This window comes from Perognathus longimembris, chromosome 6 (assembly GCF_023159225.1).
Source record: "Perognathus longimembris pacificus isolate PPM17 chromosome 6, ASM2315922v1, whole genome shotgun sequence".
In the NCBI taxonomy this organism is placed as follows: domain Eukaryota; kingdom Metazoa; phylum Chordata; class Mammalia; order Rodentia; family Heteromyidae; genus Perognathus; species Perognathus longimembris.
The window spans coordinates 14,813,253-14,833,983 of record NC_063166.1 but is presented as its reverse complement, the minus strand read 5'-3'; the positions used below and the strand labels follow the sequence as shown (position 1 = coordinate 14,833,983).

Here is a 20,731-nt window from a genome sequence, read left to right as displayed (position 1 = left end):
AAGCTCTCAAAAGAAAAATCAAATTTGTTGTTTTATTTGTTTGTGCTGGTCCTGAGACTTGAACTCAGGGCCTAATGCTCTCACTCAGCTTTTGTGCTCAAGGCTGGCACTCTGTCAATAGAGCCACAGCTCTACTTCTAGCTTTTGGCTGGTGAGTTGGAGATGAGTCTCTTGGATTTGTCTGCTTGGGCTGACTTCAAACTGCCATCCTCAGATCTTAGCCTCCTATGTGGCTACGATTACAGGCGTGAGCCACTTGTACCCTGTCAGATTCATTTTTGCTTCCTCCATGTGTGTGGAAAACAATAGATTGATTTCAAGTTTAACTAATACAGGGGGAACAGATCGGTGTACAACTAGCTAATGAGAAGTTTGTGAAACTCATGCCGAATCCTGTTTTTTGTGGTCCGTGATTCGACCTTCTTGATGGCAAGACGGAGCCTGAGTCCTGACATCTAGGCTATTCCATGGCCGCTTCCAGCTAAGTCCTCCCATCGGGGGCTGTGGCGTGCCAGGCCTTTAGAAGAATATCCAGTGGGCAGCTTGGCGGGTGGGTGGAGGCTATGGTCTCTTTGCCAAAAGGCAGCCGGGAGGAGGGTGTCTGCCCTATCTGCCTGGAGCGCCTGAAGGAAGCTGTGAGCACGGACTGCAAACACCTCTTCTGTCGAGTGTGCCTGGCCCACCATGTGGAAAAGGCCTCAGCCTCAGGGGCTCTCTGCTGCCCCCTCTGCCGCGAGCCCTGTTCTGAGGAGGTGCTGGGTGAAGGTTACATCTGTCCCCATCACCAGAAAAAAGTATGCAGATTCTGTGAGGAGACGGGAAGCCTGCTGTGTGTGGACTGCCTGGAGTTACCCGAACACCAGTCCCATCCCAAGCCAACCATTGAACATGCCATCAGCCATTACAAGGTAAGGCGGTCCTTCCAGCCAGTCCTTCCCTCCCCAACCCCCAGACACTGACTCCTTCCTGTACCCAGTACCCTAGTGGCTCAGTCACCTTCCTTTGTCACTTCTGCCAAGTCCTGTTGTGGATCCTTGTCTTTGCTTTTTTTTTTTTTTGTATATTGCTACTGATGCTGGAGTTTTGCATTTATGTGAGGTCATCTAAAAAGCCATGCTGTCACTGTGGTGGCGCATTCCCAGCATGCACCACTCTGTTTGCTTCTCTGTAGACGGGGGAACTTAGATAAAGCAAAATCCTTTCTGTACGGAGACTGTTGCCTTGCAGGTTAACAGCACTGGAAATGTGGCTAGAAGTGTAGTTAAGGGCTAGTAATTATCCCATAGATAATTGAAATCTGAAAATTAACACATGGTTCTCTGGCCCCCACCCCCTTTCCTTCTTTAACTGACTTCTCATTTGAAGAACATTTTGTGCTGTTACTTCTTCATTAGCTGTTGCACCCTTTTACTTAATTTTTTTTCCTTGGCTGTCCTGTTGCTCTATTCTCTGCTTTTTTTCCCCCGTCTCAGAAATTCTTGGTAGAACATATCTTTTTTCCCATGTGCTAGCGTGTCTGAGGTGCCTGCTAGTTTACCAGAGAAATCTGTACAAACACCCAGGGCGCCTCAACTGAACAAGTCTCTTTTCTTGAAAATTTTATGAGTTTCCACTGTCATTGATATCCTGTGCTAGTCCCAAGTAGTATGGGGTGCTGCCACAGTCTTTACCCTTGTGGCTACATCCCCTACCCCCCCCCCCCAGAAATCTATTCTTCAACTGCTATCTTTTTAGAGAACAAATCAGCACATCAACTATAGATGAGCCACCTGTAGCGGGCAAAGTTATTTGCTCTCCATTTTAATCTCTTTAAGAATGAAATAGGCAGGTACAGAATTATAAATAACTGCAACTACAGGATAGCCACCCTCTCCACTTCTGTCAAGTGAGTCTTGGAAAGCTCACACTACTCTCAGTTTTCAGAATTGCTGTGGATATACCTGTATGTTTATCTTGTCAATTCAACTTAAGAATTATTTTCATCCATTTTTCCCTACTTTAAATCAGTCAGTATTGATTGGATGGAAGACAGGCAATATTTACACCATAACATCTTTCTATTCAATAATAAAGGGTGATTTTCCAGTCTTCTTCCCCCGCCCCCACCCCCACCCCCACCTGTGTCATGGGGCTTGAATTCTGGGCCTGGGCACTGTCCCTGAGCTCTTCAGCTCAAGGCTAGCCCTCTACCACTTGAGCCACAGCGCCACTTCCGGTTTTTCTGGTGGTTAATTGGTGATAAGAGTCTCACGGACTTTCCTGCCCAGGCTGGCTTTGAACCTCCATCCTCCAGCCTCTTGAGTAGCTATGATTACAGGTATGAGCCATCGGCACCCAACCTTCTAATCTTTTTTTTGACACACGATTTTGTGAGAACACTGTTATGGTATAAGATGAAAAGGGGGTCCAATTTGGGGATGACTATAGGAAGGTAGATACATAATGCAGGAAAGTGCAGAGAGAATATTCAGTTTTGTTCTGTACCCCAAGATGTGCAGTCCACAGGGGAGCAGGGTGGGACTTTCCACTAACCCATGAGTCAGACCTGAGGGCGAAAAATCTACTCACTCACTAAATGATTTACTCAGGCCTACACTTCGGGAAGAACATCGTGCTAGGCATTGTAGGATGTAGAAAGATGATTCATGATCATTCTCTTCGAATCTGTTTAAATAGTGACAGGAAACAGAGCACAAATAAATAATAATAATATATTTGCTCAATTAGGGAAAACATAGTGAGCTCTTCCTGAAATATATACTAGAAACTTCAGTGTGCAGGGATGAATGATGAGGTCTATTACCCTAGGATTGCAATTAAGTAAGCAAGAAAGACAAACAAGAAACCAAATGAGCTACACAAGTTTTCATGAATCAGGAAGGAAATAAATTAGAGTCTGAGATGGGCTGGCCCATGTTAACATGGTCTTGTGGCGGAGGTGATATTGAAGTTGAGATCTAGAAAAAGGGAAGTGCAATTCTGGGGAAAGGGAGTAGATGCAGAGGCCCAAATGTAACAAAGTCTTGTTACATTTGAAGAGCTTCCAGAGTTTAAATTGACAGGAACTATTGGTAGATTTGAAGCAGAGTGAAGGAATAAAGAGACTCAAAGATAACCTCATGTTTCTGGGTTGAGGGAGAGGTGTGAATGATAAGGATTGAGGAGAATGGGTTTGAATGAAACATAAAGTTTCACTTGGGACAAGTTGAGTCCAAGCTAAAGAATCTTTCATGGACTTTCTTGCCTAAGCTGGCTTTGAACTGTGATCCTCAGATCTCATCTTCCTGAGTAGCTAAGGTTACAGGTGTGAACTGATAGTACCCAGATAAGAAAAGAGTATTTTAAGAAGTAACGATATGGGAGGGGGGAAGGGGGTAAAATGAGGGAGGAAGTAACAAGTTGAACAAGAAATGTACTCACTGCCTTACATATGACTCTGTAACCCCTCTATACCACACTTTGACAATAAAGAAAAAAGTTTAATTAAAAAAAAAAAAAAGAAGTGATGATATGCCAGGCACCAGTGGCTCACACCTGTAATCCTAGCCGCTCAAGAGCTGAGATCTAACAATGATCTGAAGCCAGTCCAGGTAGGAAAGTCTGTGAAAACCTTCACTTAACCACCAAAAAAGCCAGAAGTGGCGCTGTGGTAGTGTTAGCCTTGAGCAAAAGGCTCAGGGATAATGCCCAGACCCTGAGTTCAAGCCCCTCCCTACAGAAGTTCAGGGACAACACCCAGAACCCCAAGACGTGTACAGAAAAGGTCTAGAAGAAAGGATTTTGAGTGCTTTCACCACAAAGAAATGATAAATTTCTAAGAAATTAGGTATTCTTACTCTGATTTGAACATTGTATAATTTATATATGTATCCAAATATCACATAGTATCCTATTTATAATTTAACATACACTAAACAGTGAAAGGAATTTAAATTGTAAATTAAATTATATGAAGTTATAAATTATGAATATAATATACCTTAAAATGTAAATTATATTTTTAATGTTTAATAACTATAAATTTACACATTAATCAAGTTGGTTACATTGACTTAATTTATACCAACTCAAAAAATATATACAGGGGCTGGGAATGTGGCTTAGCGGTACAGTGCTTACCTAGCATGCCTGAAGCCCTGGGTTCGATTTCTCAGACCATATAAACAGAAAAAATCTGAAGGTGGCGATGTGGCTCAAGAGGTAAAGTGTTGGGGGCTGGGGATATGGCCTAGTGGCAAGAGTGCTTGCCTTGTATACATGAGGCCCTGGGTTCGATTCCCCAGCACCACATATACAGAAAACGGCCAGAAGTGGCGCTGTGGCTCAAGTGGCAGAGTGCTAGCCTTGAGCAAAAAGAAGCCAGGGACAGTGCTCAGGCCCTGAGTCCCAAGCCCCAGGGCTGGCAAAAAAATAGTAATAAACAAACAAACAAGCACCAGGAAGATTGGCCCAATTGTAATTCCCATTACAAATGAGAAGAAAAGCAAAAATGCTTTTGTCATTATCTTTTTTTTTTTTTTTTTAATTTTTTTTTTTGGCCAGTCCTGGGCCTTGGACTCAGGGCCTGAGCACTGTCCCTGGCTTCCTTTTGCTCAAGGCTAGCACTCTGCCACTTGAGCCACAGCACCACTTCTGGCCGTTTTCTGTATATGTGGTGCTGGGGAATCGAACCCAGGGCCCCATGTATACAAGGCAAGCTCTCTTGCCACTAGGCCATATCCCCAGCCCCCATTATCTGTTTTTATAATTCTAAAACTTAAGAAAAGATTATTCATTACTGCTTTTTTTCATTATCCATAAAATAAACTTTCAAGTTCCTTACCTCAGGCATGCTTCAAAGTTGCCTGTTTTATTTATTATTTTTGTTGTTGTTGATCATGGAGCTTGAATGCAGGGCCTGGGTGCTGTCTCCTCAGCTTTTTTGCTCAAAGCTAGCACTCTACCACTTTGATCCACAGTGCCACTTCTGGTTTTCTGGTAGTTAATTGGAGATAAGAGTCTCATGAGCTTTGCTGCCCAGGCTAGCTTTGAACTGTGATCACCAGATCTCTACTAGTGCCCAACCATTGCCTGTTATGCAGGATTTTACATTAGCCTCATCTGAGATCAATACCCAACCAGGATTCATGGATTCCCACCCCAACATTTTGCCCTCATCCCTGGTTTATCAAACAGGTGTGCCTGTCTCTTTAGGAAAGACTCAACCGCCGGAGCAGGAAGCTTAGAAAGGACCTGGGAGAACTGCAGAGGCTCAAGGCCCAGGAGGAGGAGAAGCTGCAGGCTCTGCAGGTGGGCGGCTGGAAATCCTGAGAAAGCCGGTGTCTGTGTCACACAATAGCCTAAGATCAAGTGATGGTTGTGGAGGCTGGCAACCTGGGTGTGGATGTGGTTCTAGGGTTAGCTAGCAGGAGGGCCCTCTGACCTTCATTTGACTTACATGTTAACGGAAACCCAATTCTGTTCTCCCTGATGCATGAGAATCAGAGGAGACAAGTGAAAACGACTGCACAAACTATAAGGCTCCATGATGGCCCCACTGTCTACCTTTTTGTTCACCTTGCTCCTTTGGGTGAGCTCTCTGCTCACCTAGGACCTGAAGAGAGCTAAAAGCAGGCAGTAAGAGTTGCCTGCTGAGTTGTGTATGTGTGTATGTGTGTGTGTACATGCACACTTCCACCACACTAAGACTTGACAAGAGTGCAAGGGGAAATGAGGTCTACCCCTGCTTTCTGAGGAGCACAGCTGTCTCTGAAGTAGGACACGCTGAGAGATGGAGGACATGCACTGCACACAGCTCTCAGATCCCAGAGGGTTAGGAGGGAACCCTTTGCCCTTGGGTCTTAGGGAGATCCTTTCCTTTGGTTTCAGGTTGACTTGGCATACCATAAGCTGGAAGCTGAGCTGGAGAGCCAGTGCCAAACCAAGGGACAGCTGGATGTTCTCCATCCACCACCGCAGGATCAGCCAGAGAACATGCCAGAAGAGGCAGCCAGATACCGTTACCTCTCCAAGGTAGTCATCCAGCTTGCCAACCTGGTCACAAACTTAGAGAAGATGGCCAAGGAGCTGGATGCCACGACACTAAAGGTATTTATCCTGAGACATCTCCCCAGCCCTAGGGTTGTCCCCAAAGAGCAGGGAGCCCACCTGCAGTGCGCACTTCCTCCAAGAGGGTCTGATACATGGTGACAGGTTCTGGTGGTTTGTCCAGAGCCACATCATGCAGCGTCATCAGAGTGAGGAGCAGAAGAAGCCAGCTGTCCCCTCAGCTTCCCAGGCAGTACCCCCAGAGTGGCCTTGAAGAGCCGGTTGGGAAAGGAGTTAGGTTGCCAGCAGGATTGACTGTAATTCTCTCGGTCTTTCTTTCTCTCCTAGAATGTCAGCGACTTACTGAACAGGTATGAGGCATCCTTCCCTTCCTCCACATGTGCAGACCCATGCAACCTCCCATGACACAGACACACACGTGGGCTCCATCAAGATCAAGGAGACCTGCTTCTCCATGACCATGTGCACCTCCAGGCTATGCACCTGTGCAGGCTCAACAGATACACAAGTATATATGAATTTATGAAGGGTGTCTTTGTTTCTAGGAGTGCTCCACAGAAATTAGATGGACTGCTCTCGCTCCTTTCTTCCACCGGCTCAGCCCCCCATTAGCTCTGCCTGGTGCGTCTTCAGCTCTGCTGTCTCCTGAACAAGGTCCCAGTTCCTCCTTCCCACAGCCATCATGTGATATCTTACTCTGTGACCCATGGACACAGTTTCCTTCCTGGACTGGGTCCAGGCTTGTGGCCCCCACTGTGACGATCAGGTCCATGATCTCTGGCACCATTTGTACAGTGTGCCTTTTGTTGATGAAGCAACGTAGCATGCACTGCTCACATTTCATGTTAACACTGGAGCATCCGGGTATCTGCAATGCAGCAGTGAGACCACCTCAGCACACGGAGCTCAAAAGGTCTGTTAGAAGAATATTCCGTCTGCACTCCAGTACCAGCAGCTGTCTGCCACCCAACTGGCACTTATTCATTGTGGCTTTCAAGATCCCCCCCTCTTAGTGTCTGTCCATGTCCTTGTATGACCTTCTCCCCTGCATTGTGAGTAGGACCTGTCACATGCTTCTCATCTATAGAATATGGCAGAGTTGGTAGCTATGTTACCATTCATACGACTCTTCTTTGCTGGAGTACTTATACTAGGGACTCTCCTTTCCTTGCTGACTTATTTACTAGAGTTAGCAGCCCAGAGGAAAGGATCTGCCAGCAGCTTCTAGTTGCTGAGAGCAGCCTCCATCCTCCAGCCAACAAGAATCAGGGATCTCAGTAAGAGTGGAAGTATCTCCTTCCCCAGTTGAACCTCCGGATGAGACCCTGGTTTGCCTGAGACCTGGATTATATCTTTATAAGACAATGAGAACTCAGTCAAGCTGTACCCAACTTTTTGATGCACAGAAACTATGAGATAATAAATGTAGGTTCTTTTAAGGTAATGAATGTATGGTGGTTCTTATTTTAAAATATGGATAACTCTTACCAGGCGCCGGTGGCTCATGCCTGTAATCCTAGCCACTCAGGAAGCTGAGATCTCAAAGTCTGGAAAGACCCTGAGAGTCTTATCTTCAATTAATCACCAGAAAACCAGAAGTGGTGCTGAGGCTCAAAGGGTAGAGCACTAGCCTTTAGCAGAAGAGCTCAAGGATAGCGCCCAAGCCCAGAGTTCAAGACGCACGACCGATATATATATATATATATATATATATATATATATATATATATATATGTGGGTAACTCCTATAATTGTATATCAGTTATTTCTACATATGTCCCACTTCTTTACACACTTGGACTTTCTAACCTTGTCACTCATCCTGGTGTGAGGAAGATCCTATTGCCTCATTTAAAGTTGATATTTGCTAAGTTTTATTATTTGCACAGCCAAGTTCATATAACCAGGATTTTAATCCATGCCTGGTGCAAGATGTGTGTGTGTGTGTGTGTGTGTGTGTGTGTCAGAGAGAGAGAGAATGTGTGTGTACTGGGGCTTGAACTTGAGGTTTGGGTACCATCTCAACTTTTTTGCTTAAGGTTTTATCACTTGAATCACAGCTCCATTTCCAGCATTTTGCTCCTTAATTGGAGATGAGATTCTCACATTTCCTGCCTGGAATGGCTTCAAAGCATGATCCTCAGATCCTTGCCTCCTGCTTAGCAAGGATTACAGGTGTGATCCATCAGCGCCTGACTTCTGACCCAAGCTCTCTCAGTCACCAAGCTGCACTGCCTCACTCAGCACCAGGTGCCTGCGTGGTCCCGATGAATACACATAAAATTTAGCAGGACCACCCAGCACCTAATTCGTGAATTTGACCCAGTGCCCCATAAGGCACACCATCCCCCTCAGTTTTCAGTCATGGGGCTTGAACTCTGGGCCTGGGCACTGTCCCTGAGCTCTTTTGCTCAAGGCATGCTCTGCCACTTTAAGCCACAGCACCACTTCCAGGTTTCTAGTGGCTAACTGAGAGAAGAGTCTCACAGTTTCCTTCTCCAGCCTGGCTTTGAACCTCAATCCTCAGATCTCAGCCTCCTAAGTATTATAGGCGTGAGCCAACTGCACCTGGCTCCATGCTCGTCTGTTGTGCACTCTCTCTCTCTCTCTCTTTCTCTCTCTCTTCATGGGACTTGAACTCAGGACCTGGCCACTGTCCCTGAGCTTTTTTGCTCAAGGCTAATGCTCTACCACTTTGAGTCACAGGCTCCACTTCCAGTTTTCTGGTGGTTAAGAGTCTCATGGACTTTCATGCCTTGGCTGGCTTTGAACCATGATCCTCAGATCTCATCCTCCTCAGTAGCTAGGCTGTGTTCCCTTCTTAAGGTGCTTCTTGCTCACCATGTGGGAGGGAGGCACTCCCCCTCCCTCCAGACAAAGCTAAGCCTCCTCCTCCAGGCTTCCGTAACACCCAGCAAGACCCCTGACACAGAAGCCACACCACGCTGAAATCCCCGCCTTATCTTCCCCTGGCCTTCCCAGAGCTTCTTTATATTTAGGACAAGCTTGTATTTTGTTCTTCCTTTTTATTTTCAAATCATCAGTGGCTCACACTGTTACGTTCATAGCACACAACAAATACTTTTTGAAGATAGGAGTCAATTAAATATGTGGGGAAGAAAAACAAGATTAAGAGAGGTGATTTATAATATGTAATCTTTTTCTTTTCTTTCTTTTTTTTTTTTTTTTTTTTTTTTTGGCCAGTCCTGGGCCTTGGACTCAGGGCCCGAGCACTGTCCCTGGCGTCTTTTTGTTCAAGGCTAACACTCTGCCACTTGAGCCACAGCGCCACTTCTGGCCGTTTTCTGTATATGTGGTGCTGGGGAATTGAACCCAGGGCTTCATGTATACGAGGCAAGCACTCTTGCCACTAGGCCATATCCCCAGCCTGATTTTTTTTTTCTTTAATCATCCAAGGTTTGGTTCTAGAAGCCAGGTTTTCTGGTTCCAAGTCCAGGTCTCTCTCCTCTATCCAGAAACTTCTGTTCTTGCTGGGAATGAGAGGAGCTGGCAGCAGCTGAGTCTGCAGATGTCCTGAGCACCCCTGCACACTGGGGAGGGGACTGATCAGTACCCCGCCCACCCCTATCCCCCCATCCCCATCTCCCAATCCCTTCCCATCAGTCACCACTGCATTGTCCAGAATAGTCAGTTCTCTCCCAAGTTGTCCCTGTGACCCAAGCAGGGGTGAAATCCACCCCAGCCTGGACGTGAGTTGTGGGTATCTAACCCCTTTCAGCAATCCAGGGAGAAGCTGGACCCTCGGCCCCAGAGCCCAAAGAAGGGCGAGACCTCCCGTGTGAAGGAGGCGGTGAAGGTATGGATGTGCTCCTGGGTGACAGCGTTGGCAAAGGTCACCCAGCCGACCTCGTAATCCAGAGACACGCGAACCTTCCTGGGCTGCTCCTCCAGGGCCAGCCGTGTGGGGAAGGAGCCCAGCGCCGAGACGAAGCCCCAGGCCAGCCTGACCGCCCACACCCCCTCCTCTGGCCGCAGCCGAAGCTCCCCCTTCCTCCTCACCTCCCCACTCACCACACCCAGGGTGCAGCTGCCCCCGTGGCACAAGTCCACACCTACCACCCACGAGTGTCTCCCCCCTGTGAAGCCCCTGTGGGCCAGGACACAAGTAGCCCGGTCAAAACGCTGGGGGTTGTCTGGTGAATTCTGCCATTTATAGGAGAATCGAGCCCGCCGGTGGTCCTCAGACAGAAGGAGCTTGGGGTGGGAAGTCTGAGGGTCGAGAGAGATGTGAGCTGCGGGGGGAGGGGGGGAGAAATGGAAGAGATAAAGATGTCAGCTGATGCACAGTGATGTTCAAGAGCCCAGAAACCACCCTCCATGCCTGCCTATGCATTCTTTCTTTCTTTATTATCTTTTTTGGCCAGTCTTGGGGCTTGAACTCAGGGTCTGAGCACTGTCCCTGGCTTCTTATTGCTCAAGGCTAGCACTCTGCCACTTGAGCCACAGCACCACTTCCAGTTTTTTCTGTTTATGTGGTACTTAGGAATCGAACCTAGGGCTTCATGCATGCTAGGCAAGCACTCTACCACTAAGCCACATTCCCAGCCCTGTCAGCACATTCTTATGAAAGCACCAGTGAACTTGTTAGAAACAGACTCAGCATCTGCCCTCCCCCCCCCCCCCAATGCACAGGAGAAAGCCTGAGAGACCTGTCTCAGAGCATGCCCAGACCCCACTACGTTCCTGCTGTCCTCAAGATTCCACCCGGCCTCCCCTCTCAGTGGGCCTCTGCCTCCTCCCAGCTCTACCTCAGAGGCAAAGACTTTTCTCCCCTTGGTCTCAACTTCTGGATTTTGCCCCAGGACTCATCGACACAGCCTTGGTTCACAGCAGACTCTGCTCACACTCCTCCTAGTCATTCACTCTGCTTCAGTCATTCTAAATGGAATTTTAGATGCCTACTTTTTTTATTATTATTATTTGAGTGCTGGTCCTGATGCTTGTACTCAGGGACTCAGTGCTGTCCCTGAGGCTTTGTTGCTCAAGGCTAAACGCTCTACGACTTGAGCCATAGTAGTTCCACTGCTGGCTCTGTGTGTGTGTGTGTGTGCGCGCACACACACACACTTCATTGGAGATAAGAGTCTCCAGGACTTTCTTGCCCCAGCTGGCTTTAAACCACAGTCCTCAAATCTCAGCCTCCTGCATAGCTAGGATTATAGGCGTGAGCCACCAGCATCCAGTCATACTGCAATGTTTAGTATCCATAAATTGAGAAAATCTGTAAAGTCAGACATGCCCGTGGGTCATTGAGGCCCTTCCAGCAACTCCATGGTGTTTGGTTGGTAGATGAGGAATAACGGCCTCAGAGGTGCTTATTGTGTTCATTCCTGCCTCACCCCCAGGCTGGCCTCCTGTCCTCTGTCATCTGAGAGATGGTTATGAGAGGGGATTCTAAACTCAGACCAGTTCCCTCACCCAGAAAGACTTCCTTGACCCACCCTGTCCCATTCTGATCCAGGCCTCCTTCCCACTGACCACGTGCACGTCAGAGTGCGAGCTTCATCAGGAATGCCTGTGCCTGTTCTTTGTTCCCAGTTCTCCTGGGGACCTTACAGAGTCCGTGGAATCTGTGCGTACACTTATTCTTGCAACAAGTATACTAACATTGGGACAATACAGAGAAGATTAGCCTGGCTCCTGCACAAGGAGGACATGCCAATTCATGAAGAGTTCACACTTATTCTTCTGGGGATTGGTACAGGGACCCCTGGGGTAGCAAAACAACAAGCGCTCACTTGTGTCCCTTGAATAAATTAACATAATGTGGCCGAAGCCTCAGTGCCTCATGTCTACTCCTAGCAATTCAGGAGGCTGAGATCTGAGGATCACAGTTCGAAGCCAGCCCGGGTAGGAAATCCTATGCGATTTTTATCTCCCATTTAAAAAAAAAAAAAAAAAACCCACAAAAAAACAGCAGTGGAACTGTGGGTCAAATGGTATAACACTAGCCTTGAGGAAAAAAAAAATCTCAGGGACAGTGCCCAATCCCTGAGTTCAAGCCCCAAGATCAGTGCATGCACATGTGTGCGTGCGCGTGCACACGCGTGCACACCCCCCCATAATGTTTACATATAACCTCCATATATCCTCCCATATACTTTACATTTCTGGATGACTTATAATGTAATTGTAATACTCACAATGTAAATGCTATGTAAATAGGTGTTATACTTTATTAGTTAGGGAATAATGACAAGGGAAAGGAAAGTTTGGCTTTGTTTAATACAAATATAACTTCTTTTTTCTGAATATGTATTAGCATCACTGGTTGGCACTCTACTACTTGAGCCACATGTCCAGCCTGGCTGGTTAATTGGAGATGGAGTCTCTTGGACTTTTTTTCTCAGGCTGGTTTTGAACCAAGATCCCCCAGATCTCAGTCTCCTGAGTAGCTAGGATTTTTTTTTCAGTCTTGGGCCTTGAACTCAGGGCCTGAGCACTGTCCCTGGCTTCTTTTTGCTCAAGGCTAGCACTCTACCACTTGAGTCACAGTGCCACTTCCAGCTTTTTCTGTTTACGTGGTGCTGAGGAATCGAACCCAGGGCTTCATGCATGCTAGGCAAGCACTCTACGGCTAAGCCACATTCCCAGCCCCGTAGCTGGGATTATAGGTGTGCTTCTGGTACCCAGACTGAATATTTTCTGAGGTTGGATATGGAACCTGTAGATACGGAGGGCCACTGTGTGTGTGCACGTGTGCATTTATATGCACACGTGCATATGGCATGCATATACATAGGTGTGTGTATATGACTTGTGTGTGCAAGTGTATGTGGCTACATATTGCCTAGTGCTCCCAAACTGATGGAGACTGCTTACCTGGCTCATAGTCCAACTCAAAGCAGAGTTTCTCTGTAAAAAGAAAATAATGATACGAGAAGATTTCATTAGTGTTGAAACCAGAAAAGACCCAGTGGTAAGAAAACGGAGCCCTTCCCCTCCCACTCCCACCAGATAAAGGAGCAAAGCGAATGGAAGCTGGAGTCATCTTGACCAGTGGTTGTAAACTTGTGCCGGCATCTGAACCTCCTGGAGCTCCTACCACCATACCCGTTTCAGCTCCAGGTGCTCGCCAATGTGGGGTGGGGCTGCAAATGTGCATTTCTCACACAGTCCCAGGGAGGACTGCTGCTGCTGCTCGGGGTTCTAGTTTGAGGCCCACTGCCCCAGCTCTGAGCACACAGGGCCCATGTCTCCTTTGTAAACATGTAGCCACAAAACATACCAGGCACCAATGGCTCATGCCTATAAGCCTGAGATCTGAGGATCACAGTTTGAAGCCACCCCCAGACAAGAAGATCCATGAGATCTTATCCCTAATTAATCACAGAAAAAGCCAGAAGTGACACTGTGGCTTAAGTGGTAGGGCACTAGCCTTGAGCAAAATGAGCTCAAGGACAGCGCCCCAGACCCAGAGTTTGAGCTCCAGGACTGGAAAAAATAAATAAATAAATAAGCATGCTAAGTACTAAAGAACCATCTGCTTAATGGATAAGTAAGTGGATGCATTTATTTATTCTTTTTCTTGAAACTAATTTGAGATTAGCTAGAAGTCAGTCTTTTTCTCCCATAGCATTAGGGATTGAATCCAGGGTCTGGAACATGCTAAGCAAGCAACCTACCTCTTAAGCTATGCCCCAACTCCTTTAGTTTTTACGGTTTTTAAAAATTCATTTTGATAACTATTATTGTATATGATCAGATGCACAAAGGCATTGCACCTTTGTGTTCCTCTCCTAAGAATACCCTCCTTTGATCTCCTACCCCTTTAGTTTTGTGTTTTGTTTATAAGATGGGGTCTCACGAACTGTTCCTGGCCTCGGGAGATCCTCCTGTCTCTGTCCCCCGAGTAGCTGGGATTATAGGTATGTGCACCTCTCCCTACCTGACTAATCCACCTCAGAAGAGAGTGAAATTTCCTTGCAAGGTCCCTAGGAATACTAGCAGGAAGTGGACTTTTGGGGAATGTTCTTCTAGGGTGACGCTTTGGAGGGTGGGACTTTTAGAAATAGGGGACATCATTCATAATGTCACAGCCTGGAGAAGGGCAAAAGCCACATTCCCTTCCAACTCTCATCTCAGCTTTGCCTTTCCCTCTCTCATCACCACTTCCTATTCCCAGAAAGGCCACAGTTCCTACAAAGACAACCCAGCCCTGGAGAGCCACATGAACAGAAGGAAAGAGAAAGAGGGAGGGATGAGTCAGATACCAGAGGGTCAATGAAAACCTTGTCGCTGGCTACTGATTAATGGTGTTCAGCAGAAACTTACCATGCACTGCAGATTATGCTGTGGGTTTCTTAAATTATTGAGAATGATATTGTTAATCTCTCTCTCTCTCTCTCTCTCTCTCTCTCTCTCTCTCTCTGTTGGTCATGAGACTTGAACTCAAGGCCTGGACACTGCCCCTGAGCTTTTACACTCAAGGCTAGCACTCTACCACTTTGAGCCACAGCGCCTCTTTCAGTTTTCTGGTGGTTAATTGGAGAAAAGCATCTCATCGACTTTCCTGCCTGAGCTGGCTTCCTCAGATCTCAGCCCCCTGAAGAGCTAGGATTACAGGCTTGAGCCACCAGCACAATCTTTTATATTGCTTAATGCTTACTGATGAGATTACATTATTCTTCAAGTCAGTTGAAATTTTCTTCAGAAATCTACACCTTTATTGTCTTTCTAATGGCCACATCATTTTTAGAATCTGAATTCGTCAGAATCCTCAAATAAGACAGTCAAAGCACGAAAAAGGCATATAACTTCATCAGTATTACCACTATGAGGAGGGGAGCAAGAAGGCCTTTCCTAAAGCCAGGCTCTATAGCCGCCTGTGCTCCATGGAGCTCTTACCCAGAAACTTCTTCATCTCCCTCTGCAGCGGGATGGCCTGCTGGGGGAAATCCCGGATCCTCTGGCCCAGCTCAGGGGACACAGCCTCTGGTTTCCGGCATTTTCTAGTTTCACATCTAGGGGCAGAGAAACAATGGTGCCTAGAAATTCTTCTCCTTATTGGTATTCGCAGACCTAGGTAGCCATCTTCTCACAAGGGTGTGGTACCAGTTCAGTTCCCACAGACAGCCTTCCTCTAGGACCCTCCCAGCTGCTACCCAAGAAATGGGTACCTGCAGCTGTAGGTGACACTGCATTTGAGTGTGCGGACATTTATGTGTGAATATATGTCCTTAATGCAAAGATGTACATTTATATGGCAATAACTAGAACGATGGGGCATTTATATGTATTTATGTGGAAAAAGACAATAGACATCACATGACTTACCTTATTAGAGTGCTCCTGATGTCCTGGGGGGGGGGGGGAGAAAGAGAAGGGATTCAGCTTCCAGGGCTCCCTCCCTCCCTCCTTTCTTCTCTTTCCTTCTATTTTATAATATTGGGAGTTGAATTAGTGTTTGCTAGTCCTTGACCACTCCAGCCATACCCCCAGTACTTTTTTTTTTTTTTTTTTTTTTTTTTGCCAGTCCTGGGCTTGGACTCAGGGCCTGAGCACTGTCCCTGGCTTCCTTTTGCTCAAGGCTAGCACTCTGCCACTTTTTTTTTTTTTTTTTTTTGGCCAGTCCTGGGCCTTGGACTCAGGGCCTGAGCACTGTCCCTGGCTTCTTCCCGCTCAAGGCTAGCACTCTGCCTCTTGAGCCACAGCGCCGCTTCCAGCCGTTTTCTGTATATGTGGTGCTGGGGAATCGAACCTAGGGCCTCGTGTATCCGAGGCAGGCACTCTTGCCACTAGGCTATATCCCCAGCCCCCCCAGTACTTTTGCTTTGGGTTTGCTTTTACATTAACTTTGACCAGGCTAGCCTCAAGCCTCAATCTTCCCGGCTCTGCCTCCTGAGTAGCATGGGCCACTATGCAAAGCTTTCCCTATTTTTTCTTATGTTCTTAACCCTGGGCATTTCAGAAAGGGACACCAGATGCATAAAAGTCAGATTTTTAGGGTTCAGACATTGAGGATCAGAGTCCAACTCCTTTTCTTTATAGACCCAGGTGATGAAGGGGCCTGTGTCGGCTAATTAGGCAAAGGTGAGCAAGTCCCAGAGAAGTTTCCTGTTCTCCATCTCCAGTGATTTCCCCTAAGTCTTGCTGCCTTCAGATGCTTCCGATGCCTTGCCTACAGCCCAATCTCCCTCCTCTGGCTCAAAGAATTAAAACATCAGGAAGAACTGTCTGACTGCTAAGAGGTGACATTCGGGTTATAAAGAACAGTTTGCATGGGAAATAGCACCTGGCATTTGTTTACATAGTACTGTGTGTCTGTCTGTCTGTCTGTGTGCGCGCATGCACGTGCACACACACACACACACACACACACACACACGGATGCACGCACCAGTACCAAGGCTTGAACTGAGTGCTTCAAACTCTCACTTGGCTTTTTCACTCAAGGTTGGTGCTGTACCACTTGAGTTACACCTCTGCCTTTGGATTTGGGCTAGAGATAAGAGTCTGTTAAATTTGTCTGCTTGGGCTAGCTTCACACTGAGATTCTCAGATCTCAGCCTTCTGAGTAGCTAGGATTACTATGAGCCACCAGTGCCCAGAAGTAATCAGTACTTTTCAAAGTGCTCCTTCCATGTGCATTATGCTGACAGACACTTACAAACGCCCTACAAAACGGCTAACAGTGACAAGTGTTAATCTGTGCTATTCAATACATGCTGGGTGGAAAGACAGAAGAGAACAAAGACAAGGGAACTCAGAAAAGCATGGGCAGAAACTCAGGCCTCTGGTCCTATAACTCATCTCCTGTCATGGATGCAGATGTGTGTGAGGGAGACAGTGATTCCAGGCGCCACAGGGGCAGGAGACAACTCAGGCCTCACCGTCAGGAGCTCCCTTGCCGGCCTCTCGTTCTTCTCCTCCAGCTCCTCAATCAGGGCACTAAATCGGCAGATCTCCCCAGAGACCAGGAAATCAAACTCCTCCTGTTGTTTCAAGATGTCTCCATCCAGCCTCTCTAGCTGTGCTAAGAGAATGCCCTGCTGTTCCTCCAGGAATCGGCTCAGGTGTGCAAACTCAGAGATCACCTGTTGTCGCTTAGTAGCCACCTGAGTCTGCAAAGACAGATCAAGAGTCCAGGAAGATGTCTCTCACCTTCACCAGTATTTCCTCCTCCTCCTCCTCCTCCTCCTCTTCCTCCTCCTCCTCCTCCTCCTCCTCCTCCTCCTCCTCCTCCTCCTCGTCCTCCTCCTCCTCCTCCTCCTCCTCCTCCTCCTCCTCCTCCTCCTCCTCCTCCTCCTCCTCCTCCTCCTCCTCCTTCTCCTCCTCCTCCTCCTCCTCCTCCTCCTCCTCTCTTCCTTCTCTTTCTTTCTTCACTCCCATCTCCCTCTTGGCCCAGATCAACATGCTCCAAGGCTTGGTGGTGAAATCAAAACCTCTCCTGTCTCCCTAGTCCCCAGAAGTCCCCAGACAGAATTAGAGCTGTGGCACGGCCTCCTTTCCACCTGCAATCCCCTCCGGGAGCCCTCGGTGAACCAGCCATAAAGGAGCAGGGGAGTTGGTTCAGCACTAAACTGCTCTGACAGAGTGATCTCACTTAATCCTTGCAGCAGGATGAGGAAATGGTGATTTCTAATCTCTACCAACAAGTTAAACCAGAGTTAAGAGAGTCACTTGAGGCAATGCAGTTAGTGTCAGAGTCAGGATTCAAATTCAGAATGACTTCAAAGACCATTCTGCTGTTCCCCCAGACTGAGGGAGAATTCTAGACATAAAGAAGGGGCGGGCCCTGGGGAAGGGGAGGTGACCGACCAGGAGGACTTGGATCCTTTTGCTTTCTCTTGATTGGATTTCTTGAATCGCTTCTCTCTCTTTTCTTAGACTCATAAGACACTTGTGTATTTGTTCCTAAGGGACAAAATACAAAGATGGAAAATGATTTCTTAAGGGATGTCATCTCGTCCAACCCTCTACCTCTGGGAATGAGATGCCCCAAGAACAGTTTGCATTGTCCCTTAGCTGACAAGTTGGAGCCATCATCACCTTGATAACAACTCTTACAGTACTATTCTTTTTGATTTATACTTTCCCCTCTTTGATTGTTTTTTTTGGGGGGGGGTGCTGGTACTGGGGCTTGACCTCAGAGTCTGGGAGCTTTTTTTTTACTCAAAGCTGGTATACTACCACATGAATCACAGCTCCACTTTGGCTTTTTGGTGGTTAATTGGAGATAAGAGTCTCACAGATTTTCCCTTCCTGGGATCAAACTTTGATCCTCACATCTCAACCTCCTGAAGAGCTAGAATTATAGGCATAAGCCACTGGTCCTTGGCCCTTTGATTTTTCATCAGAGCTTTCTCCCTCTTGTGTGCCACTGAAGGTTACAACTTTGTTCTCCCTGTGAGTCTTTCTTCAGGTTAAATATCCTAATTTCTCTCTTCGGTAAGTAGTTTCTAAAGTCTGTCTTGAGCATGGTACATCCTTCACTGCAGTTACTCCAACTTCCTGATACATCCCAAAGGGAACATGCACAAATAAATAACCTTCCTTCTTATTGGAGTTAGTTATGTAGGTATGATTCCAGAAGGGAGAAAAAACTTGGATAGTGCAAAAATAAGTGACAATTTTTAAAAAGTGATTTGCTCTGGGATAGATTAGGAACAGGTGCACACCTAACCATTCAGATCCGGTATATTTAAAGCTCTCACTATCAAATGCTAATTCGCTAATTAAGACATCAGCACACATAGACCCTCACTTGTATCAAGGCACAATACATACACAACTAAAACCACCACATAGTTATTTCATGACCAATAACATTACATGACACATCTATTTATCCAACCTTATCTCTATGTCAACTAGCATATTAATGAACAAGAACAGTCAAACAGCTATACTCCAATACCCCACCTAAACACACCATTCACTTTTGCAGACATGCAAAATATCACTCATTTATTCAACTACCATTGTTGAGCTCCTATGATTTCAAGGCAAGCAAATATCCTATAACTCAGTCTTCAATCATAAATGTGGCATCGTCTTGCTTGGATCTATTCTCTGGGTGATCACACAAATAGGGAGAAAGAATTTAGAGTGATCCCCAAATTTCATAACTCTACTCTGCTTCCCTTAGTCCAATTCTAGCTCCACCCTGTGACCCCAGGGTCCCCTCTCCTACCCTGTAGGGACCGGCTGCGTCCTCCAAGAAGCGCACAGTGTGGGTTCCATGTTCCCCGGCCTCGCGACACACCACGCACAGGTGCGCCTCATCATCTTCACAGAAGAAGTAGACCTTCTCCCTGTGCTCCGAGCAGATGTCCTCCTCCCCCGGGCCCAGCGTGGACACCAGCTGGAGGCGCTCAATGTTCTCCACCACATTGGCCAGCTGCCAATTGGGCCTGAAGCCCCCTGGGCGGAAAGGCTCCTTGCACAGGGGGCAGGTGAGGGACTCCTCAGACTCTGGGGCTGGGATCTCACAGTAACGAGTGAGGCAGCCCCGGCAGAAATTGTGACCACAGTCGATGGTGACCGGTTCCTTCAGAGTACCTTGGCAGATGGGGCAGTTGACCTCATCAGCCAGGCTGGTCACAGAGGCAGCTGAGGCCATGCTGGTGCTCTGAAGCCTTGGGCCTCCTCCAGGTCACCTCCTCTGCTCCGCTGAGGGGGATTGGCAGGTGCACATCCCCACAGGTGGCCACCTCTGGACACAGACATAGTCACACACACTTGGACAAGGTACCAGCTCGCATCTCTGCCACTGGGGTCCCTCAGGAACAGAGTCACACCTGCCAGCTGCAGAGATGGAGAAAGAGCAGCAGAGGGGACGGTGTAGAGGGCTTCACAGCATTTCCCAGAAGGCCTTAGTTCTTCTTGGCCCCTGGACACTGCCCATGGCAGGGCATCTCCATTCACTCACCATCACTCCCAATAGAAAGATGGTGTTGGCATTCAGTCATCCGCTGTTGAAATGGATCATTCTTGTTTTGGGAGGACAGGAAAGAGACTGGCTTAAGGAGTAGTGAGGCCACCCCAGCCTCTCTCCAGTGCATGCAGCTGTCTCCAGGGAGATTGGAGGTATCAGGCAGCCCAGGGCTGGCCAGGCAGCAGGCAGGGGAGTGTGGAGACTCAGATAAGACCTTGTGCTCTGGTGTACACAGAACAGGCAACTTCACCAGTGGTGCCCCAGCTGGCTTGCCACAGGCTTTAAACGAGGCTAGAATATACCCCATGGGGGGAAGGGGAGGAAACTTAAATCATAGCCACCAAACTTTCTTTATGATGACTGTACCCCTTACACTGATATAAACATTTTGAACACATGATGTCATTTCTTCTACCTGTCTACTCTATACAATTGTGCTATTAGGATCTCCACTTTGTAGATCAGAAATCTGAGTCAGCCAGGTCACCTCAGTTCACCCAAGAAATGTGAGTGACCACGATTTACAGTCAAAGCTCTGTGCCTTTCTAGCAGTTCCAACCAACAACAGGAGCCGTGTATGCACTTTAAACTTCTAGTTCCTATATAAAGAATAAAAAGAAATGAGGGGCTGGGAATATGGCCTAGTAGTAGAGTGCTTGCCTCTTATTCATGAAGCCCTGGGTTCCATTCCTCAGCACCACATATATAGAAAAAGCCAGAAGTGGCACTGTGGCTTAAGTGGTAGAGTGCTAGCCTTGAGCAAAAAGAAGCCAGGGACAGTGC

The 20,731-nt window shown here is 47.3% G+C and overlaps 2 protein-coding genes and 1 non-coding gene across 3 annotated transcripts; 2 read left to right on the top strand and 1 right to left on the bottom strand.

Moving 5' to 3' along the window:
- The first annotated feature begins 563 nt into the window (after positions 1-563).
- On the top strand, positions 564-6,660 carry Trim40 (tripartite motif containing 40). Its single transcript, XM_048349226.1, has 5 exons — positions 564-908; positions 5,194-5,289; positions 5,869-6,087; positions 6,376-6,398; positions 6,594-6,660. Exons 1-5 carry the CDS (start codon positions 564-566, stop codon positions 6,658-6,660), a joined length of 750 nt encoding a protein of 249 aa, XP_048205183.1.
- A 2,983-nt stretch (positions 6,661-9,643) lies between these two features.
- Trim10 (tripartite motif containing 10) lies at positions 9,644-20,051 on the bottom strand. The gene is made up of 7 exons (XM_048348216.1): positions 19,205-20,051; positions 17,830-17,925; positions 16,902-17,132; positions 15,346-15,368; positions 14,917-15,032; positions 12,892-12,924; positions 9,644-10,301 (listed from the first exon to the last, which is right to left on the bottom strand). Exons 1-7 carry the CDS (start codon positions 19,631-19,633, stop codon positions 9,784-9,786), a joined length of 1,446 nt encoding a protein of 481 aa, XP_048204173.1. The 5' UTR covers positions 19,634-20,051; the 3' UTR covers positions 9,644-9,783.
- On the top strand, positions 11,652-11,754 carry LOC125354074. The gene has a single exon (XR_007211457.1). It is a non-coding gene; the product is annotated as a U6 spliceosomal RNA (small nuclear RNA).
- Positions 20,052-20,731: the final 680 nt, after the last annotated feature.